This window comes from Lycorma delicatula, chromosome 8, assembly GCF_047948215.1.
Source record: "Lycorma delicatula isolate Av1 chromosome 8, ASM4794821v1, whole genome shotgun sequence".
Classification (NCBI taxonomy): Eukaryota; Metazoa; Arthropoda; class Insecta; order Hemiptera; family Fulgoridae; genus Lycorma; species Lycorma delicatula.
Window position 1 is genome coordinate 43236483 of NC_134462.1, and position 26752 is coordinate 43263234.

At 27.8% G+C, this 26752-nt stretch overlaps 1 protein-coding gene across 1 annotated transcript in view; it reads right to left on the reverse strand.

Moving 5' to 3' along the window:
* TrpA1 (Transient receptor potential cation channel A1) overlaps positions 1 to 26752 on the reverse strand; it is a 202612-nt gene that overhangs the window by 41284 nt on the left and 134576 nt on the right. Inside the window, exons 4-9 of the mRNA XM_075372580.1 lie at positions 23336 to 23426; positions 19987 to 20182; positions 18442 to 18651; positions 5509 to 5745; positions 4220 to 4420; positions 1262 to 1440 (exon numbers count right to left, since the gene is read on the reverse strand). Coding sequence (XP_075228695.1) covers positions 1262 to 1440; positions 4220 to 4420; positions 5509 to 5745; positions 18442 to 18651; positions 19987 to 20182; positions 23336 to 23426 — 1114 coding nt within the window. The remainder of the gene's footprint in view (positions 1 to 1261; positions 1441 to 4219; positions 4421 to 5508; positions 5746 to 18441; positions 18652 to 19986; positions 20183 to 23335; positions 23427 to 26752) is intronic.

A 26752-nucleotide genomic window follows, 5' to 3' on the forward strand; every position in this document is an offset into this window, starting at 1 on the left:
CTTGCCCTGTTGGGCTTTAATAGAAGAGCACTGATGTACAGCTGTTTTAGTCGTCTGCTACATTGCAGACTCTCAATCGCTCGGTTGAATCGGTACCCTATATGTTAAACCTTGCGGCTACCTTAGCCTTCTGACTGTACAGCAAAATTTATTCTATATAAGTTGTGAAATTTAAATTTACTAAATATGGTATGTGCACGCACTTTAGTTAGAATCATTGAATTAAATAAACAAAAAAATATTATATTTTAATAAAATGATAAATATTTTTAGTTAAGTTGTACTTGTATGTGTGTGTTTGTACATGGTTATTTTATATCTATATTTAACTTTAATTCCTGTATAGACTGATCTCTATTTTGCAACTGATTTTTTTATTTTTAATTGTTCATAAGTGTATTTTTATTTTTGGTATTAATTTAATAACTGTTTAACAGATTCTCTTGATATAATTTATTAGTTATCCTTTGAAAAAGGTGCTTGAAATAAGTTACCCTTATGAGGATGAATAGAATTAAGACAGATATTTACCAAATTTTATAGGCAGTGGAATATAAAGCTTGATGTACGTGGCAAATGAAAAAATCATGGATGTTACAATTGCTTCTAACTTCCTCATGAACTAAATATTCATATTCATATACTCATGTAAACATGAGAGGTGATACTTAAATAACTTGAAACCAAATTATGTTTAACTCCATCACTATAATTTATTTTCAAACAATGAACAGTCATAAAAAACCTGATGAATCTAATGTAAGTAATTATTAAACATTATTTAATGTCTTTTCTCCCTCATCATGGATTAGGTATTTGTAACTGTTGCAGTATATCACTTCTTGGGTCTTCCAAAATCCCTTCAACCATTATTGTTAGTTACATCAGCTACACAATAGTATATACATAAGAAAATGAATAACAGTAATAGATTGATACTATACAGTAGCTGCTATGTAATTGTGAGCTTGGATGATCAGCCCACACATCACTGCTATACTATTGTTCTCTGAAACATTAGTTCACCATGATTAGTTGTCTTTTAGTAGCATAAACATGATGAAAACTTATGTTGGCTAGTAATCATTGCCACTCCAAGCTCGCTGTTACTTGACAGCGACTGCACCATAATATTAACTGTAAATCCAAATTAAACTTATATACACATATATATAATTTAATATAATTACAACTTTATTAATTTAAGTAAATTATTTCCATATTATTTAGTAGAAATCAGTATAAGCTAAGAGATACTAACCTTGCAGCAAAATGTAAAGGACTTTCATTGTTATTATTCTTTAAATTTATACATGCACCTAAAGTAATAAGGTTTTCTAAACTTCTAATATGACCTTCTCTACTAGCAAAATGCAATGGTGAACAGCCCATATTATCTTTTTCATTTAAAAGTTCACGTAAGTGTTCTTCAGACTGAGCCTATAACAATTAAATACAAAGTTATACAAATAAGAAAATTTAGCTATTTGAAATATTATTTTACTCCATTGAGTTATTTCTTTGTATTACTATTGTATATTCAAACAAGGTACATCTCTTCTTTTTTAAAAAAGACAATTTTGTAATTAAGATTACATTTAACTAGTTATTTACGAGATTTTGAAGTTGAAGGTCTCTCTAAGCGAGGTTGATCTTCGTCTTCTCGGCCTTCCAAAAATGATTTGTGCCAGCGGAAAACTTGTGCTCTTGATAAGCAATGTTCCCCATAGGTCTGTTTCAACTTTTCAAAGGTCACGCTTGTAGATTCCCCAAGTTTAACACAAAACTTGATTGCACAACGTTGCTCTAAATTCCGATGCTCCATTTTCGTAACACACAACTTCACTGATGGCGCTGTCAAAAATAATGTGTTTGCTGAACGAAATTGAAACTCGTACGAGCATGTGGAAGGGATGAACAAACCGGTCTAGCACAGACCGGTAGACACAGCATTGCCAGATGGCTCGCAGTGTTACCAATCTCATTACTTTTCTCACACACCTCGTATGTAATATAAAAATATTAGTTTACAATGTCTGGTATATTACAGTTTAATTCTTCATCGTCAGGAACTTAGTGATAAAAAAATGTGCTAGAACAATGAATTTGTACTCCCACAATTTTTTTTAATGAAATTTTAAAATTAACTAATACTTTTTTTTAATATTTTCATATTTAATTTTTTTGTGAGAATACTATTTTAGGCATTAAATAAAATAAGGGTATTATTTATTTTAACATTTTATTTTTGTATTATTTATTAGTATGACAACCATTGCAACACACAAATGAGTTTCTTCTGGATCCCTAGCCACATGGGGATTCCAGGTAATGAAAGTGCAGATTCCACTTGTGTTACTACATCCGACTTCGTTAACTATGTAAAACTAACATTTAGCGCAAAGTGGCAAGATGAGTGGATTGGTACAGTAGACAACAAACTTTGACATATCAAAGATACTCTGCCATAGAATTCCTGCCACAGGAAAATTCGCCTAGAGGAAGTAGTCCTCTGCTGATTGAGGGTAGGATATACTAAAGCTACTCATGGGTATCTGATGTCAGTGGAAAATGCACCCCATGCATAAGATGAGACTACCGCTTAATTGTGCGCCACATCCTTGTGGACTGTGTTTGTTATGCGGCCTTACGTCGCCAATTTAAACTATCCAGTAACATTCACCAAATTCTAGGCAATGACAAGAAAGTATTAAATCAAGTACTGTTATTCCTACGGAGTATAAATATGTTTCAGGCTTAAAAGCTTCCATGGTATAATAAGAATGTATGCTGAAAATTGGAAAGCAATCGATTTTGGTTTTCGAGCCAAAATATATCTAAAGACTTTCTCAGTTATACTGAGAAACATAAATAAAAATTTGGGTGCGATTGATCGAGTTTTTTTTTGTTTTTGCTGAATAAGTCTGGTTGAGCGTGTTGACGATTTTATTCGCGACGAACTGAGGTTTACGATAAGTGAACTTTCTGAAAAATTCCCAGAAATTTCAAGGTCTTCTCTGTACACAATTGTGACTAAAGACGTAGGAAATAATTATTGCGAAAATATTGTTAGTTTCTTATCGCAAGAATAAGAATAATTTCATGGGTTTCCATGAAATGGCCTACAAAACACGACACTGTGACTTTATCGTAGTATCATGCCCATGAAACAAATAATAAAAACACTGCAGAAATATTTTTATGTTGTTAAATTTTTCAAATCTGCCCATTGAAAATTTACCAATTTTTATTATTTTCCATATAATTTATTCAAAAATATTATTACAGTTCCTTATCCCAAAAGAAAATAAAACCATTGGGGTCAGTATCATAAACTAAGGAAAGGAAATGCCCTACAAAACATTGTATAAAAGAGCTATAGAAATGGAGGAACATGCATATATTATTTTTTTCAAGTAACATGTGTGTCATTCTGGTCCCACTACATCCCTGTTCAATGTTCTTCTTCTTGTCACATTTCACGATGTATGTCTTAATCATTTTCAAGTTGAATTTCTTTTCGAAAAAGGAATTCATACCATTTTCAAACTTTTGAATTGGTGTTCCGCTCCTAAAACTTTCCTTCAGTTTCTTTGTTGCTACTTCTAGATACAGGATGGAAAGTGATAAGGATAAATTATATCTTTGTCTCATTCTTTCCTGAATAGAGTTTGCCAATCAATATCTTCTACTTTTATCAAAGATAGAAGCCTATCAGAGATAGCTTTTAAATCATTCTTTTGTTAAATTTCAGATAAAATAAGCAAATAGTAGAATTCTTATTAACAATTCAAATTAAAAAAAATATATATATTTATAAAATAATATTATATTAATAAAAGAATATTTATTAAAAATAAATTGAAAAATTTAAATTAAAGTAAGGTACTGTAAACAAAAAGCAGAGTGCATTCTCTAATACATTATGTTTGAAAAGATAACAAAGAGAAAGCATTTTTAAACAAGAGAGGGATATAACTATAAGAGAAAGTTTTACAGTACAATTAAGAATAGAATTCTCTTGACTGAAAATGAATAAATTAAAAAAAAAACTTTCATTTAAACCTACTCAGCCATTTTAATATCACATGAAAGAAAATCAGCATAAGCAGTGTAAACTACTTTTTAAAGACGAATTAGACGAGAGATGAAAAATTTCATTAAGATAATTAATTTATTTAAACATCATATATTTATTTATATAGATTAGTATAAATACCTTAATTACAGCACTGGCAAAATCATCTAAACGTCCACCATTCATAACAACTAAATGTAATATATTACGATGATTAGAATCTTTCAAATGAATATTAGCTTTAAGATGAATCAAAGCCAGAACTGTACGCCAACCACCTCTTGATGCTGCTAAAAGTAATGGTGATCGTCTTTCTTTATCAAGTGCATTAATATCAGCACCCTAAATACATAAAAAATGAGGTATTAAAACAAAAATTAATATTTAAACTTACAAAAATAACATATTAAAAATGTTATTTATATAACTAAAAATTATAAATAACATATAAATGTAATATAAATCATTTTTAGCACTTTACACTTTTACACTTTTTCTAACCATTTCAGAACTGGCATTAATTGAAATAATATTTTCAACAGATATTATGGTGATCAACAGCTCACTTTTATGGCTGACATCCCAAATAACTTCACATCAAAGCTCTCCCACAGTCACCCATTAACTTAAATATAAAGAAGGTTGGCTAAAAAAAAATATTGAATTTTGTGACCTAAAGATTGTAAAAAAATGAGCAAGTTATAATGACAAGAATTACAGTGTCTTAACTCTCTTTCCTTTTTTCATCTAGGATTCCCCATACCAGATTCAGTTTTAAGATATAACAAAATTCACCTATGTATCTTAGAAAAAAACCTTCAAAATCATATTTAATGTTTTTCTGATATTGTACTATTTATAGTAGTCGATAAGCTGAAAATCTTTTTGAAAAAAGTGGTTTTTATTTTTATTAAATAAGAAACATTTCTAAGTATAAATGAATCTTTAAGTGTTGCTGATTATTTTTAGTTACGAAGGAAACTCTTACTTAGAAATGTCTGGATAAATTCAATGTACAAGCAAGATGCAAAGGGAATGTAAATATGTGACTAAACAAAAATTGAAGTCAATTCTCTTTTATAATAAACATGTTGGCCCTGAACCAACATGGAATATTTCTGATTGCCCTTTACAGCTGCTTATGACTAATGAATTTTATAGTGTGTAGTCTGACCATAATATTTCTGATTGCCCTTTACAGCTGCTTATGACTAATAAATTTATAGTGTGTAAAAAATGTGTAGTCTGAGCATAATTCAAACTCTTGACCTTCTGGTTAAAAGGATGAACCACTATGATGTAATTAAATTTACCTGCATGGATGAACTAATATATCCACTATAATTTTTCTCTTTATCTCATATAAATACAATAAATTTAATAACATTAAATGTGACTGCAATATATTAAAATGAATAATAAACTCTTACTTCTGAAATTAAATAACGAACTATTTCTGCTCTATCAAACATAGCAGCACAGTGTAAAGGCGTCATTTTCTGTACATCACATGATTGAAGGCATAATGCTTTTTCAGAGGGTTGAAGACCAAACATTAACTTAACAATATCAATTGCTCCTTGTGCACATGCTAAATGTACTGGCGTTGATAAATCGTGCTGTTGTGTTGAAATCTTTGCTCCTGATTTTAGGCATAGTTCTACAGCCTAAAAAAAGAAGAAAAGTTTAAAAAAAAATAAAGCATTATTCTAGTGATACTTCTTATAAGTATTCATAATACAGCTTGCATTTTTAATTAAGCTGTTGAAGGAGTAGTATTATACCTATCTTCCTTTTAATAAAATTTGTTGTATAATCTTTAAATTTGCTTATATAAATTAGTATGCTAGTTATTTAAATATCTAACAAACTGAAAAAAAAAAACAAATTGAAATAAATAATGCATATCAGATGATAAAAGATGTTTTACCTGTTGTGAAAAATACCTATATACATTTCTTTGATTTTAATTTTTTATATTTAAGTTCAAAAATAAACAGTTTAATTAGTATGCCAAAAAAGAAATATAAATGTAAATAAATCTTTTTAATTAAATGAGAAATTATTAATACAATAATGAATCTGTAGTACATTTACAATAGTATCATATAAAACAATTCCTCCTATAACTGAAGTTATAACTGTTTAAAATTTAACCAAATGACTATCTGTTATCAAATTCCAGATTTTTTTACAAAAAATTCTTGTTCTATATGAGTCAGCATGTGGTGAGTTTTAATATGATATAGTGCTTGATTTGATGTATTTAAATTTAAGTTGGCAAAAATAAATGGAATAAAAATGCTTAAATAGGAACAAAATTATTTTGTATGATATTTATTAAACATAAATTTTCTGATGACATGCAGATAAGGTATATACATTAAAAAAAAAATACTGCCTTTTAACACAGTTTTGTAGAGTTCATAAAATTTTCCTAGATATATCTTATAAATCTTGATTTACAGATTGTACTATCTGGTAAATCATGTTTAATTTAAAATTATTAAAAATGTACCAAACTAATTTTATAGAAATATTAACTACAATTAAAAAAGCTTTTAAGTAATGATAAACTGATCACCATGCAAATCATAAAACAATAATCAAGCTTACAAATACACATGTACTGCAAAACAAAAAACATGAAAAATTAGAAAAATAAAATTGCAAAAAATTAATAACTGGTATAAAAATACAATTTTAATTAAAATGTTGCATATTATTAAGTTTATAAACCTACCCTACTAAAGGGCATTTGTATGTGAGTCTGTCTCTGTGTGTGTGTGTGTGTGTGTCTCCATCCCCCTTAGCTTAGTACATAAAACACCTGTAGTCCGAGTGCGAGTGCTGTCATTCCATACAATAATAAGTAATAATGTTCTCAGATAACAGGCATCAGAATGTACTGATTGCTAGTGGAAAATCCCGATTCATTAGTACATGTCTCGTCTCATGGTGGTCGGTGTATAATTACTATGTTATTATTTATTTATTACTTGTACTTGTTATGGTGTATACTTGTAATATATTTATTTCTTTAATCAACATATATGCGAAATATTAATAATATATTTTTTTTATTTATGTGATAGTTTTTCTTCATAAATAATGAACTATAATCAAAAAGTAATTACTCAAATTAACCATGTTACTACTGGAAAACTGTCTCTTCTGACCATCCTTCATTTTTAGAGAAATTTCTGATGGTCTATATTGTTAAGTGGAACAGTGATTTTTGTTTGTTAAAGAGAAGAGTTTAAAAGTGCAAGCAGATATTTTGTTTTGAAGTTATTTTTTTTAGAAAGTGCGATGATGGTAACCCACTCTAAAACATATTTTCTAATGAGGAAGGGTGCTTAACTGAACGATGACAAACCCAATGGTCCTCTTCAGGGCCGATATTTTAAATATAATAAAAGAGTTGCCACAAGGTTTTTTGTTTGTATGTTTATTAATAAATTTCTTTGTGTTTTTGTTTGTCTGTTTGAGTTTTTATATTTATAAATAAATTTAAATTATACTATATAATATCGTTTTGTACAAGAGTATCGTTATATAATCAATTTTGGACACCTAATAATCCAATTCTGAGATGCCGCTCGCCAGGACAACCCGCCCGGAGGACCTAGCTGTAGAGGATGTGTCTAGGCATGCTGGGAGAAGCTAGTAAAATAAATAAAAAATTTGGTTTATCTTAATCTAAAAAGCAGATGTAAAATTTTGATTCAGCAGTAAATAAAAATCAGTATCAGTGAAAAATTTCATCATTAGTTTAGCAATAAATAATCAAGTACAATAGAGCATTAATTATCCAGACTACTTAGACAAGAGTCTTTTGAGAAAATCAAGTTTACAACTACTTATTAAACGTTATTAATGAATAGTTTTCAAATTATATGTAAATTATTATTCCAGAAGATTTTTTATTCCCAACTATACACTCCTTTTTCAGTACCATTATTAGTGTTGCTATTAAAAATGAGACCTACCTCAAAGTGATTTGGATTCCCCTTTTAGTATATGGTTGATTATAAATCATTTTATTAATATTAGCCCATTTTATGATGCTAATCAATAAACTGATTTTTTTAATAAATAAACCATTATTAGAAAAGAATTATTTTTTAAAACATAAGCTAATTAAAGATGTATCATAAATTTAGTTAAACACAGCAAAATAAAAGAAGCACTTTCCAAATGTGTGTAAATATACAGATTTCAAGTACAATTTACACTATATTATGTCTTACAAGTGTTTACAGAATTTTACATTGTTTTAGAGTGGTTGATTATACTATTTGTCTGTTAACATTAAAATGTTTCATTTCATCATTGAATTAGCTGTTATTTTTTGAGTAATATATTTAATAATTTTATATTTCATAATTTAAATTGTGAAATAACTATTTTATTTATTTTGTATGTTATTGGCAATGATATAGAAATTAAATTTTTGAATTCAAGAGGTAGAGTTAACAGATGGAAGTTTGGCCGTAGCAGTTAATTATTAATGCTATTGGTTTCTTCGTTTTGTTTCCTATCCACCATTTATTGTTGGTTCTAGTTAAGAACACATCTCATCCTGGCAAGACAATGGCTCTAAAATATTTATATCAGCTCTGCTATTTCATATCTAAATCTTAACTAAATAATACTATACCAGCTGTCTGAGTCTTAATTCTCTGATTATATTTTAATTTGTTAAATAAACCAAATTATGACATCTAATTTCTTCAGTTATTATACCATTATCTGCAATTATATACATATAAATAACAATCATTATAATTTTGTACAAAATATTATCAATTTATGTATTATAATAATTATTTTAGTTGATTTATGATTGAAAAATCTAGTTCGATCAGTAGAATATTTGATTAATAGGAGGTTGGATAATTGATGTTCTACTGCAGTTGAGATAGATATTTCTATTTTTACAAGATATTTATTAATAAAGGAGAAAATTAGCAATATAAAAAAATCTTACCTAACTAATCATGCAAACTACAGTCAAGGTCTTATTCAGAGTTAAACTGTTTGATTACTTGACTATTTGATTGTTTATTTGGATGGATTTTATTGATTGTTTAAAAATCTTTTGCATCTTTTCAGTTAATTTTTTTATTATTGAAAGTATAAGCATGTTGAAATTTATAAAATTAAAAAATCATACAAAGCATTGCTGTTACCAGCTTGAATTATGTGTTTATTTTGTTGGTAATTTCATTTATTTCTTTGATGATACTATTTTTGTTTATTTATTTTACTTTAATTTCATCAATATCTTTATAATTTTATTTATATTAACAACTACAGTTTTCATTTTATTAACATTATTAATTAACATAGGGTAAGTGTATGTATCTCATTTACAATATTGTATAACTACACAAAATGCCATGAATAAATTTACAAATGATCCATGAATTGTACAATATTTGCAGTATTTTACAAAAAAAAAAAAAAAAAAAAAAATTGCATTGCCACTATATAAAATGAATCAGGTAGGGATTAATAATCTGTTGGTATATGTCCCATTGTATCACACTGCATAAGATAGTGAAAACATTGTAATTAAAGAGTGGGAGTAAAATGAGTTGGAGTTATCCCATGATGTCAGTATCATGGTTTGATGTGTATGTTTACACTTTTATGAAGTAACAGAAATGCAGCCTCTTAATCGAAAAGAGCCAACCCATTTTTCAAAAAAATTAACTACAAAGCAAGTAAGAAAGAGGAATGTACTGGATTTGTTTAAAAAATAGACAATAAATAGAAAATTGATTAAATTCTTCAGAATAACATTAGTTAGGTAAATTTAAACATGAATGCATCTTTGTTTATGTAGTATACATGCAATTCACAACCTCAAAACAGTGAAATAAATGTAAAATAAGTTCACTTAAAATAATTTTTGTAATTTTGATTTGATTATGTAAGATTATAAATTAATTTTGTATTGCTTGCAATATCAGACTGAGTACTGAAATTTTCGGTGGCTTCTCACTACAACATTCATTCCAAGAGTCATAAAGATAAAAATAGAAATATGAATATAATGTAAAATAGAAATATCTATTTTACATAGATAAAACGGATGGGTCTTGCCGTTATTTCTTTTATCTGAGAGAAACAAAGCAAGAAAAGACTGGATTTGGCTTCTAGATCATTTTCTGAGTGATTGTGTATTTTTTCCCTTGCTAAATCCAACATCTAATTCTAAAAAAAAATATTTTATTACAGATATAGTATATTTATTGGAAATAACAGAGGTTATTTTGCTGTTCTAAGGCATAAACTAGAATTTTCTAGTTGTGGTAAAAGAGCTAAATTGCACTTTACATCAAGCAATGAATGAAATCTCAAGTTAGAAGAGAGTTGAGAAGTGGAAATGTGGAGCATAATCATATATTAAAACCTTGTTACAAAAAGTATTTTTAAAGTTTTACCACATTTTGTCATGTTGATCAATGAAAAATAAATTTAAAAAAGTATGTAACATAACTACACAAGTTACATGTGATCTCAGATGAGAATAATTCATCCCTGAAGAAACTTGAGTATCCTCAAGAATAATAATGTCTTAGACTGTAAGCCTGGTATTACTGAAACAAGGAGTGAAGTGAAGTGTTTTTCCATTGTATTTTACACTAAGTGAGCTGAAGGATTGCCCTTGTCTTTGTGAATCGAACTATTGGCTGGCTTAGGTAATACAGGCAAGCAGGGTTTGTTGTACTATCTAACCAGGTGACACCATCCTATTACTAATAACATGACACATTTGTGTATAAAATGCAAACACAACAAACTAGTACAATACAATGACTAGTACACTAGACACAGCAGTTGGCAACGGGCAAACTTTCAGCTCATGTATTGTAAACAGGCTGAATATATTGTTGCATTATCAGCATGCCAAGTCCATTAAAATGTTGATGATATTTATCCTTACGAGAAAATCGTTTATTCTGTTTACCACAGGAACTGGCTGTATTTTAAACATCATTATTCTCAGAGAAATAACTCTTAAGTAGTACCATTTGTAGCTCAGGTGCCTTACATGTGTAGCAAATATAATATAAATTGGGATGGATGATATAAAGTGCTCATTTTGGTTGAGAAACAATGCAATATATACATTCAGTAAAGAACAAGAATAGGACTGTTGAGATTGTTAATAATAAACATTTTTTTCATAGATTTACAAATATTTAAGTGCAGTTTGTTTCAACTATCTAGATCTGCATGACATGAAAAATGTTCTAAGGCATTCAGTTTATTAATGTTCTAACTTTCAGTTTTTAATTTTTCTTGAAGTATTTTCTTCAGAGAGAATTATTGGTATTTGCTTCATAAAATTTTATATTTATATGTAAATGATAAAATAGTGAATTTTTATACAACAAATTGTACTTTTTGTGTTAGAGACAGAATTAGAATACTATTATTATGAATCTCAATTAATATTACAAGTAAATATCTTTTATTGTCAATCTAGAATAATATTATAAGTTGCAGGAGATTTATCATGAAAGTATAAATGTTTCATTATTAGACAAAATTAATATTAAATGTAAAATTGATGAATACATTAGAAGTACTGCATTTGTGCAAATAGAAGTCTCAAATCTTTAAAAATTCAGAACTTCAAATTTTTATCTGTTTCAATTGAGAGACTCAATACCAATTTTTTGAATATTTTGTATTGTACTGACAAAAAGGTGACTTATTGATTTAAATCAAAAACTAAACTCTTCTAACATTTGTTCAAATTACCTCATTATCAATCCAACTATGAGTTCATGCTAATAGTGCAAATTATTAATGCAACATTTAAGTACCATGCAATATACTTCACAGATGCAAAACCTGAATTAAAATTCTTCTGTTGGTGTATATTTTTTAATTCAATTTTTTTTTCTTTTAAATACATTCATGATGTGGGGATACAGTCATACAGAAGCAAATAAATTTTTTTTTGTGTGCTGCAGGTAACATTAATTTTTATTTTAATGACATTACCACATTGACCACATTAATCAAAAAATTTTTGAAAACAATAATAAAACCTATCACTTTTTTTGGAATATTTTCCTCAGTACTGAGGGTTTCCTTCAACCGATATACCATTTATAAACACAGCCCGTAATAAAATATATAGGTCCTAAACCTGTGTGTATAACATGACATAAAGATTTTTTGGGAAGTTTTATGAATACTTCCATTCTTTAATAGCTCTTCTGCTAACTCTGTTTTATTTATATGTTGACTTAAGTTGGAACTTCCCCATTGAATGTTCAACACAATGGAACCACTTCAACTTAGGCCTTGGTTTTCTTTTACTTTATCCTTAAACTATACATTTCATAACTGTTTTAATAAATATTTCTTTACAGATGACCATTTCATCAGATTTCTCATTCTATTTTTGTTATAGTTTTTTTCATCTTTGTTTACTGGCTTAATTTCACTATTACATTTTTCTTATATAGATTTTCTTGCAGAAATCCAGACGTCAATTTGCTGTGATGACAACATTCTTCATCGTTTTCATGAGTTATTCATCTCAGCATCCCTAAAACATATTACTTTATTAAAGATTTGTCTTGCAGTCAACATTCTTACTCCATAATATTGATCTTACTCAACCTTCAACTATTTCAATATTGTAATTCAGGACATTGCTAAGATATTCTGTTCTATTAATTTTTATTATTTGAACTCATTTCCAATAATCTTTTTCAAAGTCGTAATACATTATAATTGATTTTTTAACCCTCTAAATTACAACCACTAGATTGTTTGCAAAAGAAAACAAGTGATGAAGACAATTCTTATTAGCTACCACAACCAACTTCAGATTTACTTTAAGATAAATTTAATAAAATCATTTGGAAGTTGGAAAACTAAGTCTTTTCTGACCTTTAGGTTTTAAATCTGTAAAAGACAGCGAGTTGCCAATATTGATTTAACTGTTATTATCTATTTCTTACATGATTCACAACATTCATTTTATTAATGATACCTATAACTGTTTCTTTGAAACACTCTTTTCTATGTCAAATAATATCTACTTATCAAAGCGTAAATATTAATCAATACAAGAACTACATATCATAAAACCACACCATTCTTCTATTTTCCATCTTCCATCCCATCAAAATCTGCATCTAGTCAGTGAGTTTTGGAATAAGTGAACCATTTGAAAAAAGCTACTGCTATACAATTTTAACAAATTAAAAAAAAAACAAATAATTTTTTTAAATTTTATTTTTGTACATAATGTTACTTGTTGACATGAAATCGAACTATTTTCCATTTTTATTTTTGTGTAATGAAAACAGTTGGCCCTAATAGTAGTAAATATGATTTTTAAATAATCAATTTCAATTAAAAAAAAAGAATATCCAATTCACATTAAATCATGTTTCCTTGTTAAAAAAACCCTTGAAGCTACTATTTTATACAAAGATTTCAATAAACTGCTTCATTAAATTTACCCCTCACTATTGAACATAATCAAACAAGTTTTGGGTTCAGAAACTTTTGATTTATCTTTCAGGATCTAAAACTTTTTAAAATAATGCCAAATAACTACACTTTTTATTTATAAAAAGTTATTTATAAATATAAAACTGCTTTAATAATTTTACTTCTGTATGGCACTTTTCTAAATCTTATAAAAAAATACAAACTTCATGTGGAGTAAATCAGTTGGAACACTATGTGATGGGATCAAGTAATACTTAAATTTTATGATTTATATAAAATAAAAACTCTACTGCCAATATTGAAAAAAATAAACACACAACACAAAACAGTATCACTTACAGATCTCCTTGTTAAAAACAAGAAACATTAAAATGCTGCAACTATAAATGATTAAAGAAACAGTTCTACTGAATGCTTTTTTAATATTTACATAAAAAATAAATATAAGAAAATATATAAAAGTCAATGTCATATCAAAGCTGTAAAAAATCATGAAACTATTTTCAATTTACATATCTAGTAACAAGTTATTTAACTACCAAACATTAAAAATAAATGGAAAAATGCTAAAATAAAATATCTAAAATTTTTACATAAAAAAATTAAATTGATCGTTATTTGACTATTATTACTGGATTTTATAAAAAAGTAAATTAATTTACAGTAATTTTCTGAGAAACAATATTTTATATGCTATAAATAAAGAATAAAAAAATCATCATGACTATGTACTATGTAATACAAAAACTCTTATAATAATGATTTATGATAAATTAACTAACATGCTAAATGATAAATTAACTAAACTTATAATTGTTCGACATACAAGGTATGGCAATTAAATAACAAGACTAATGCTACTAAAAAGGAACTGTGGATGTGCCAAATTTGTAAGACCGACAGCTGTGTAGCGTGAAGCCTTCTCTTTAGATTGTTGCCACTCCAGTTTCTGTAGACATATTAGTCTGGCCATGGCCTTCGTTTGGATAGCATCTGTTTTTTTGTTTTGCCGAAAAAAATGATAAGTATTTTATTAGAGCAAAGAATTGATGTGAAATTTCATATTGAAACTTGGAAAAACCGTTACTGAAACTTATCTTTTATTAAACAAGGTATATGGCAATGAATGTTTACCACGTGTGTGGGTTTTGGAGTGGTTTAAGTGTATTTAAGATAGCCGATATTCATGGGATTGTATACCTTCACCCGGGTGAACATCATTCGCCTGGGTCACCCTTCCTCGTCAAAAACAAATAAAAATATTGAAAAAATTGGTAACTGATCTGATCTGACCGTCTGTTAATTATTCTTGTCTTTATTCAAGGTCCTTGCTCAACTCTGAAAGAACAAGAAATAAGCAACCCGAATTGTGAAAGAACAAGTTCTTCTCAGGAAAAAATGCACCGGCTCACACTGCATTGTCTGTCAAGACATTTCTAGCCAAGTATAACATCCCAATGTTAGACCATCCGCCTTATTCGCCTGACCTGGCATTGTGTGACTTTTATCTGTTCTCCAAGGTCAAATCTGCGTTAAAAGGAATAAGATTTCAGACTGTTGAAGCCGTGAACAAAAAGTGGCATGCATCATGAAAGAACTCACAGAAGAAGACTTCCAGCACAATGGAAAATTCCATTTTCCAAATTTCACAATTTTGTTTTGAATGGAAAATTCATATGGAGGATTATAGGGATTGAGGAGGGGTGTGTATTAAGGAGATAACTAAATATGTATAAATTTAAAAAAAATATATATTTTACAGCATTAGTCTAGTTATTTAATAGCTACACATTGTATAGAAACATAGTTAATAATTTTTATTTTTTTTTTTCCCGTTTAGCCTCTGGGAATTACTGTTCAGGTACTACTTCAGATGATACGTATGAGTGGTCTTGTACAGTCTCAGTTCGACTATTCCTGAGATGTGTGGTTAATTGAAACCCAACAATCAAAGGACACTAATATCTGCGATCTAGTATTCAAATCCGTAAAAAGTACTGCCTTTACTAGGACTTGAACGCTGGAACTCTCGAGACTTCGAAATCAGCTGATTTGGGGAGACGCATTCACCACTAGATCAACCAGTGGGTTATAGTTTATAATCTACTGTGATTTTATTATAATAAAATTTTATTATAATAAAATCATTTTATTATAATATGGACAAGCCAGGTATTATAACTCAGGCTTAGGCCTTTAGGTCAGCAATCTGACCTAAAGGTCAGATTGCTATTCACATAGCAATGAATCACCTTTCATAGAATCATATTAAGAAATAATATTGCTACATTGTTTGCTATGTTCTCATAGTTTTCAAATACAGCCAGGACAATGTAAAAATAAATAATTATCCTTAAGCCTACATTATTGAATGCATGAACATAAACCAAATAACTAGCTGTTCTGTATTTGTTGATCCTGTAAGAGTATTTATTCAAAATCAGATTCTTTTATTCAAGTTCTGATTGAGAAAAGGTAGTCATGTTTTATAATCATTTGTTTATTTTTAGTGCTTTATAATTATCAGTGAACTTAAGTCTACCATAAAAAACAACAAAATAACTGCAGGCCTGGGAAATAATGAATTGTGTGTATGAATTTATGAAACAAGAATGTGATCAATTTCTGAAGTTGGAAGGGGAAGATAAACATCTGATTTACATTAAAAAATGTGAAGAAAGAACAGCAGCAGTGTGTGGGGCATCACAATCCCAAGTCCAGCGAGTGAGAAAACAGGAAAAGCAGTTGCTAGAAAAATTAGCTGAAAATCCAGCTGAGATTTCTTTGTTTACTCCAGTAAAATACTAATTCTGTGAAAAGCCTGCAACAGGACTAACTGACTTTGACAAGTATGTGGTGAGATGGACTATAAACAAATTTCACAAAATTCATAAACAACTACTGACAATGAAGAAGATAATGTTAGCACTTAAAGATGCCATTGGTTATTGAAGAAAAGAGATGAGTTTGAGAAAAATAAAAAACTGGGCTTTAGGTGGGGGAAACCGAAAATATCAGGATTAACTATTTAAAAAGGCAGCAGACTTACTAAAGTGCATGCCAGAGGAATAAATGGATTTTATACCAAATGCCTTACTAACTTGGCAAGCAAGTTTAAAAAGTGGTGATTACAGAGGCCAAATGAAAGTGTAAAATTATTTAAAATGAACAGAAGAGATATTAAAGTTATAAATCCTGGTGTAAAATTGGACCAAGTATAAGTCAAATTTCATGTTAAAGGGCATCTTGGACAATTAAAAAGATACTTGTTTACATTACTGGGATTTATAAATAAGTACACTTATTGGAATAATAACTGTTTAGACCTGTATTAGTGGCATAAATTATTTGAACCCATGTTACAAACATATAGTAAAAATTTTCAGAGAACTTCTATAGTCACTGTTTGCATCTGACTTTTCAATGAATCTAGTCTTTCTTAACTTTCATTTTACTCTTTTATTTAGTACAAAATTTTGTGTTTAGATCTGTATGTCTAATCATGATGATTGATGTAAAATGTATGAAAGATACATTCTTTTTTTAAGGTAAATTTAGAAAATAATAATAAAGTAAGAAATAACAGATTTCCATTGTCATCATATTTTATAAGCAGTGGAAAAATGAAAGCATTATTAAAAAGATACATGAGGTACATTATAGTGCTGCGTTATCTGACAGTGTTAAGCCAAAGTAAAAAGCTACATAAGAAAATGGGTAAATTATATTATATTATTAGACACTGATCTACTCATATCCACTGCAGTGGCTGAGAGGAAATTATTAATGTCAAACGATTTATAATAAATACTCAATAGCAATAAACTGATGATTACAAAAAAAACAATTGCTGTAAGGACTGATATACCAATAATTAAAATGAACACATGAAATATCTAGAATGACAACATGGACTGGACTTACAAATTATCAGTGGATCATATTTATTCCTGCTTTATCAAAACATTTTATGTAACTGACTGAGAGATAAACATATCTCTCTACATTTTAACTTTTACAGTTTTTTTTCATCATATATCTATATTTTCTTATGTTCTGATGAAGCAGAGATTTCTGTCAAAGTGTTACTTAAAGGGATGAAGAAAAAACTTTTTTAGCAGTATATTGAAAATTATTTTTAAAAGTAATCATATTTTGCTGTTAGGATGCAATTTGCTACATTATTTATTAACAGTATTAGAGACTATATGTACTTAGTTGTGAACAAGCTGTAAAATTGTACATCAATCAAAAAAGTAAAAAATTTTTTTAATTTACATATTAAGATTAGATTATTTTTAATTTTTCTGCATTGTTTTCAAATTCATGGATTACTGTCAATGTACATTATATGTTGCTGGTAACTCAGTAAGCTTCTGGAAGGAAACCCATATGGCTCTAAAAGTTCCTCAAAATCTGAGATAGAACTTGATAATATAACGTGGTCAGACTAATAATTAGATGCAATGATAATTAGTCATTGTATAAGTTATTTACAAGCATAGACTTTTATTGATTATGCTGGGTATCAATTATACTTTACAAGCTGGTTGGATATTAACAACATGAATCATAATTACAAATTAAAAATAGGTATCACTAATCAGAGATAAATTCCCAGAACTAAATCAACTGTCCTGTAATGAATGTTACACGAGTAGTTGACATGATGGCTCATGTCAATAATTAACTCTTTATAATTTCAATACCATGCAAACATAATTTAGTAAAACCTGGCCACAGTTCAGGATTTGTTACATAGTAAGTTATATTTATATACAATATTAAAATAATAAATTATATTTGTGTACAATATTGTAATATTAATAATGATATTAGAATAAGTGATAAAAAAAAAAACTGACCTTAAAATCACCACTGTGTACAGCAGAATGTAGAGGAACATTTCCCTCAGCATCATAAAATGATATCATTTCTTCACGAGTGCAGCCACGAGATTCGCCCCACTGCAAAAATACTTCCATTGTTCGTGAAGATGCGTTTTTTGCTGCTTCATGTATAGGGTAGTAGCCGTTGTTGCAAGATCGACGAGGGCATGCTCCATATTCACTTATCTATTACAGTTTTATTGACTTAATACTTTAATTATTAATTAATTATTGTTTGCCATAAGCTTTTTACAGCAATTAGGTAATAAAAAATTAAATAAGAAATAAACATAAAGTAATAGTTTTTTTCTATAATTTCATTAATTATAAAAACATTAAAGAACAAAATTAAAAAAAAAAATTATAAAATACTCATTTTCTCCTTTTAATTAAATGAAAATAGAATCTCAGAAAAAAAGGCTTTTTCCATTGCAGGTAGTTATTCTCATGAGTGAAACATAATAATATAGTATAATATTTAGACATCATTTATAGTATTGTAGTATGAGTGAAAATTTTTGTAAATCTGAATCTGTGATTCAATTTTATATGATTCATTTTTCTTGAATAATAGTACTACGTTATAGTCTACAAGTTTATTCCTGAAACATTTCAGAATGCTCAATGAAGAATTAGACACGCACCACATTATAGCAAAAGTTTGCCCTTATTCCTGATTACTTACCAATTACATCAATACTTAATGGTTTTACTGAACTCATCAATCTGCTGCAGAGAGTGAAATTTGTAGTTCCAGGTCAAACTGATGGTGAAAACAGAATCTGTGATAATGATTTTGAGATAAAGCAATAATTTTCACTGAAAATGTCCAGTCTCACTTGAGACCCCAAAACCAGCTTTGTCCTACTGATACTTTCTTTATATGTAGGCAATTGTGTGTAGGTACTAAATGAATAAACTGATGATCTAGTTCACAGTGTCAATATCTATTTGTAATTACTGGTCAGAAATCACATGATTCTATCCCTCAAACTTCTATATTACAAGATTTAGCCCTCTATGACTGTTTCTATCCCATGTATGAAGGACTTTTTAAAAATAACTGTTCTAAAAGGGACTGTTTTATACCACACAGCATATTTCTAAAGGTGATAGTTGGTAATCATCACTTTTACTTTTTTCAACAAATTTCCACAGAGAATTTCAGGAATGGAAGAAATGTCAGGAATAATGTGTTATGTAAGTAAGAATTAAGTCAAGGGAAATGACAGTTAATAGGAGCTAAAACATATATAATTTAATTTTTTAGTTAAAATTATTAATTATTATCAATATCCAATTTGATTGCTTATACAAAATACATATCTATTAAGAACACTACTAATTACTATCTAATTAGTAATTAACTAATTGCTAAGTAACTATAGTTGTGTAAGTAAGAACACCAAATAAGTGCTTTTAAAGCACCAATAATACTAAAATAACTAATTGAGGCAACATAGTTAAACCGAAATCCATAAATTTAAGTGTGAGTAATTAATAAAATCAAAGAATACTTACCAGTATACGAGCACATTCATCATGATCATAAATAGCTGCTAAATGAAGGGCGGTTCTTCCATGCTCACCACCTTGTAGCACATCAAATTTATCTTTATATTTACGAATTAACTGCAATACCGATACTTTATTTAATTCTGTAACTAAATGTATTGGAGCCTGTTTTTTTTCATTCAGAATATTTGTTTGTACACCTCTAAAAAAAAAAACAGAATAAAAATATAGTGGCAAAACACTGTACCAGAAAAATATCTAATTTTTCATTAAGAAAAAATTACAAATAACTATTGTTTATTGGTATAGATAACCAGATGATTCTAGTTATTTTTGTTTATTATAAATTAAGGCAGGAATTATTTTATGTATTGATATATATCTGAATGCATTTCAACGACAAATTTTTATATAAATGATTAACAGTAGAAGTTTTTGTGATAAAATTTTACAATAAAATAATTTAAAAGCAGTTTTTAATAAAAGCAAATCATTTTATGGGTTTATAAATTTAGGAGAATTATATAATTTATTGTTTTGTTGTATTGAATCTGTTAGATGGTTAGGCAATTTTGTTATCTTTTGCATATAATATTTCAGAAACATGAAACCTATCATCTAAATCATCAATAACATGATTGCAAAAAATTAATTTCATTATATATGAAATGTTATTAAAAAAAAAGAAGAAAAATGTATATCTTCTGGAGTATATGTTAAGGCAAATTATTGCGGTTTCTAGAAAGTGGTAGTCAGATAATATTATTTATACGATGCGTAAAAACACTTGTAACTATTCACCATTAATAAAACATATTTTATAATGGTTTAGGTTAAATACTGGTAATAAGTTCTGTCCAGTCTGTGAGCTGAAATTTGTTTAACTGTCTTGTATACTACATCTTAAACTTCAGTCTCTTGACAAGTTCTGAATAATTATATAATTTGTGAATTAAAATTGAATGAATTCTCATAGATTGGTGATATTACTGGGTTAGGTTTAATCTAATAATATTTCTGAAATTAGAAAGACTAACTAAATAACAAGCTTATTTATTTTTAATGCATATACTGTGATACTTCACAACAACCACAAAATTATAACAGCGACCATTTTCTAACAGTTGCTTTGTAAAATAAGAATTAAAGATAAACAGATGTTTATTTGTGAGTACAGAAGAAAGTCACAAATATGAATTATACATAATATGTATAATACAGATGTGGCTCAACAGCCATCTTTTTGTTCATTACTTAATAAAATGGTTTTTATTTTTGTTCAAAAAAGATTTTATTTTCAAAAGGATAATAAAATATCTTCTCTATTAAACATTATTTCTCACTGACAGCAACTTATAGTGTTCACTTAAATTAAAAATTTAATTTTTTTAAGGTCAGCCTTCTGTTTCATCTGGGAGACTGCATCTAGAGAAATCCTTGAAATTATTCTACAGGTAGGGAAGTAATTTATACTGTGTTTCTTTCATAGATACATTCCTTTTCCTTATTGTTGTACCTTCTTCCGCATTTAAAGTACTGTGTATGTAGGTCGATTCTGCTAGATCCATTTTAAGAACAGTAGGAAATGTATAGCAAATACTGTGTAGTGTGGTTTGATTGGGCACAACTGCCTGTGAATCATTCCAGGGATTCTGTTTTCTGTCTACTGGGTGCATGAGGCCACATGGCTGAAGATCCTACCTTGCACATGATAAACACTAGTTTCTACTAAAATAAGGTTAAAGAGTGACTTAATCCAGTGATTCCCAAACTGTGCGCCATGGCCTCTTCACACGGGCACTGCAAAATATTGTCAAAGCTTCATAATTAATTGAACCAAGACATTTATAATTATTAATTTAATGTTAATAAAGTAAAAAAATAATGAAGATACACGAGTTTTATTTATTTTTATCTCTTATTTATGAGTAGTCATACTTTTACTTAGGGTAGGGTGCCATGTAAAAATTTTAATTGAAAAAGGGCGCCGTGACTCGGAAAAGTTTGGGAACCACTGACTTAATCTATACTTTAAATGTACTTTAACTATATTTAATAAATATAATTGTATAATTTCAACTTTAAACATATCCTAAAGAAATCTATGACTGATAGTTTCACTAAATGTGAAACTCTCAATAATAATAATACTAAATATTATACAAGTAAATAAATCTGTCTATATTTGAAATAAAATTTGGAATCTTCTAGATATTTTAACTGGTGTATAATACAATTTAAAATTACAGATGATAGTAAATAGGACTGTATTTTAATATTATTAAATAAATATGATTAATAATGGTTTAATCTTCTTGATACTTTAATTAATTATAACATATTATATAGATCTAGAATTATTATTGTTCTAGAAGTTTAAACTTAAATGAACTGATATTTTATGTTCAACTCTCCTATTCTAAGAGGGACTAGATTCAGTTCCAAAATGGAACTGAAGGTCAAAAAGAAAACTGAATTCTTGTTAACAGTGAGTTGTTATGACATGGACCACACTGTTATAATTATGTGGAAGTTACTACATAACATTGTTATATTCAATCATTATGATAACATACATAAGAATATCTCTACACTGGAAAAGCAATATCAATTAAAAATTCTAATTCATTTTCTGCATTGTGTAATAATATTGCAATAATGCTGCATTACACTTAGTAATGCATGTCATGTGATGACATGATAGCATCTCTGTCTTTTATCTGAAGGGTTCTGAGTTTGATCCTATTTAGGAATTTGTAGTCTAACATATTTTACAGAACAGATGTTAATGACATCTAACATATTTTACCAAACATACTAAAACCATTTTTTATTAAAAAAAAGGAGTAGAGTAAATCTAACTGACTGCCTCTAGTTATAATAAAGATAAATATATATTAAAGTGGAATAAAGATCTAGTTTAGAGACAAAATTAGAGAAGGAAGATTCTCTGTTTATTAATCAATTACTGAGGATTCATTCTTTTAGACCATAAAATTTTTTTTTTTAAATTAAGACAAGTAAATTTGGTTTTATGTTAATTGGTCTTGTAAATTTTAGTAAAACTCTTAAACTTTACACAAGTTCACAAGCTATTTTATTAAATTTAATGTTTTCTATAAAACAGATGCAAAGTTAACAGATGACCCAGATGGTTGGCGATTGGATAAGTGTCAGTAAACAAGTAATAAATCACTTAAATATTCCAAAACATTCAATTAGTATTAAGAATTTTAACCAATGACATAAAAAGAAACACTTTTTTCAGTTTAGAAATTAAACAGTTAGTTATATGTAAAGTATTAAAAAAAGAGTTCACTTAAAAGATTATTTGAATGTTGTATATTATACTTACATTTGTAACAAGTATTCAATAACTTCAAATGACTCATACTCTATGGCAATGTGCAAAGGAGTATTTCCCATATGGTCTCTAATATTTAAATCTGAAAAGTAAAATAATATAAAATAAAATATTAACAGATTTATTTTTAACTGAATTTTAATGCTTTATTTCAGACAAAATAAATAATATCTTTGACAAATTTCTACCCTAGGAATTGTCTATAGAATAGGATTATAAAAGAAAAAGGGAGGAAACAATAAAACTGAACATTACAAGAAGGAAGATGTCACAATGAAACAAGTGAAGGAGCTCAGGACTGAAGAAAATGACCGTCATTCTTTTAAATTTAATATCTGTGTCGGAATACATTTAAAGAAGAAGAAAGAATTATATTATCTAAAAGCAGTATATTGAATAATGAATAACACATAAATGGTGATTATGTAATGCTAAAAAAAAAAATAACATTCAAGAAAAAAAATGATAATACTTAACATAAACTTACATAAATGTGCATGCAGGTAACAAAAGATATTATATTATTATTATTAAGTACTTTAATTATTATAAAATCTTCATAAATTTAAATACTAAAAAAAATTGTTCATCATTTATTTGCATAATAAAATTCTCTACTTTTTGTGTAAAGGTTTTCTGATTTTTTATTAATCTGAAAATATTATTTATTACATAATGCTTAAACTTCACTTAAGTTCTCAAGAGCATTGACACCAGTAAATTGTAAATGACATCAAAACAAAGCAGAATATTATTTATAAAAAGATAGAAAAAGCCTGTCTTTTTCAGATTAATTCTAAAATTAATTTGATAATTATTCATTATTATTACTTAAATACATATAAAGAAATTAATCTTAAATACATATTTTTAAACAAAGATTGAGTGAGCTATGCTCATTCTTATTAAATATTTAATATGCATATAAAAAATCTAGAATCATTTACAAAGATTAATATCTAAAACCAGAAGTTCATGAAAATATAAGTATTTGAAGTAATGAAGGAAGAGACACCTTCAAGTGTCTAAAAACATAAAAATTCACTTCTAATATAAAGTGATTGTAACTGGATACTAGTTTATTGTTGTTTAAAAAATGAACAAAAATTTTTTGTTTATTGTTAATAATAGTTTTTTTAATATTTATATGCACTTTTAATAATTCTCCCATATCTCCGAATAATGAATATTTAAAAATTGAGATGTGCTGCTAGTTCTAAATTTTGTAAATGGTTCCTGAGCATTTTTTCTTTTTTATTAACTCATTTTATTTTTACTCATTATTTTATGGAAAAAACTTGGACATCCATTTAATTAGTTATAAGATCTAATTACACTCATTATTCATATTAAACAAATCGTCTGAGATATTAAACTACTTTGAAAGTATAGGATTGTATTAAGCACTTCTTAACATATCCTACAATTATATTTATAGTTATGTGATTTGGCTGAAAAAGTAACATTACACTGGTTTTTACAATGAGTCTTCTCTTACTCCCCAGAATTGATAAGTGTTTGAATCAATAAAGTTTGAGTTAACATAAAAACACACTATAGCAACACAGAATATATTATGAAAACCAAATGTATTTTATATATGTGCATTAATTATACTGTTACATTTATTACGTTAGAATTATTGAATATTTACCAGTTATTAATAACTGGTCTGCTGTAGTCATCAGCCACAAATAAATGCCTACAAGATCCAGTAATGCCTACATTATTTAATTTCAATATCATATAGAAAGCTGTTAATTAAACATGTCTTTAGCCACTGGCATTTTTTTCTTTGTTTTATATCTTCAGCTTCCAGTATGATATTCTTTGAGAAATTTAATTTTTGTAAATCAATCAAGTTGTAAAAAGTAATTCTAAAAAAATGCAAAATTAATTTGCTATCTGACCCTGAATATTTTTATTTTTTTAATAATTTAATCTGATCCAAATGTTTTATAAATTAAGTAAATAAATCTTGAGTATGCCAATATTAATAAAAACTACGTTTTCTATACATGTGTAAATAAATATATATATATATACACACACACACACACACACACACACACACACACACACACACACACACACACACACACATATATATATATATATATATATATATATATATTTCAAAAATCAATTAATTCAACATATTGACCACTGTGGTAATTAAATTAAAAAAAATTATAACTTAATGAAAACTTTTGTGGTTATTAATACGTTTATGTTTTCTAAATTTTTAAGTTTTTATTTTTTTTTTGTTATTTTTTTGATGTAATTATAGAATTGTGTAATGATTGACGATGCGGGATCCCACAAAAGTCGACTATTGGTATTCGTTTTTTAGGTTTTTCTGTTATTGTGTTTGGTGATTTAGTTGTTATTATATATATATATATATATATATAAAGTGTGATCATAAGGAAGATTCTAAGGTGAAACAAGAAATGTGCCAACAAATGGGTTAAAATTAATAATGAAAAACTCTATCAACATATTAAATCAATAACAACAGAAATAAGAAAAAGAAGGCTAATGTTCCTTGAACACTTGTTAAAATGGATGATAATAGACTCACCAAACAAATCTTTAAAATTATATGCCAAAGAAAATCTTGATTCGAACTTGGACTTTCAGAAATGGATGCGTTAGGCAGAAGTAATCACAAGAAAATGATAACTGAATTTAAGGAACTCCAGGAGGATAAGAAAATAGAAAACAAAGAGAGAACTAACAGCTGAATATCTGGCCAAAACGGCTTAAGTCAGAAGAACAGCCTTAAAATGAGGAGAAATATGAATAATAATTTTTTGTGCAGCTCCCAGTAAGCCATTTGAATTAATAATAATAATAATAATATTAATAATAATAATATATATTCTTTTTAAAAATATATATATATATATTATATACACAGAAAAGTTTCACATTATGAAATGGAGGATGCATAGCTGAATGTTCAAATCTAATGCATTTTTTGACTATATTCTAATATCCTTCCTGAATATTAAAGAAATCATTAGCAATAAATTCAACTGGAATCATAAAACAAAACACCTATGTTGCTGGTAGTTTTATTGTTCTTTGGTACAGACATAAAACATCTGGGCTTTAGCTAGTAGATATCTAACTACTTGATTGGTTTTTCTGGAACTCTTCTCCTGAGATAGAAAAGTGAATGTTTAGATAGTTCCATAAGTGCACGGGCACTATTCCATTAAGCTCCAGTAAAGAAGTGGATCGGCTAATGGCTACCAGAAGGTGTCAGCGTAGCACCATAGATGGAACTAAGGTGGCTGACCCATATCCCATGTTACTTACCGAAGGAAGAAGGAATGAAGGATGATGTTGCGGTAGGGGAGGAAGAAATCAACCTACAGAAAAACACCTGTGATGAGTTGA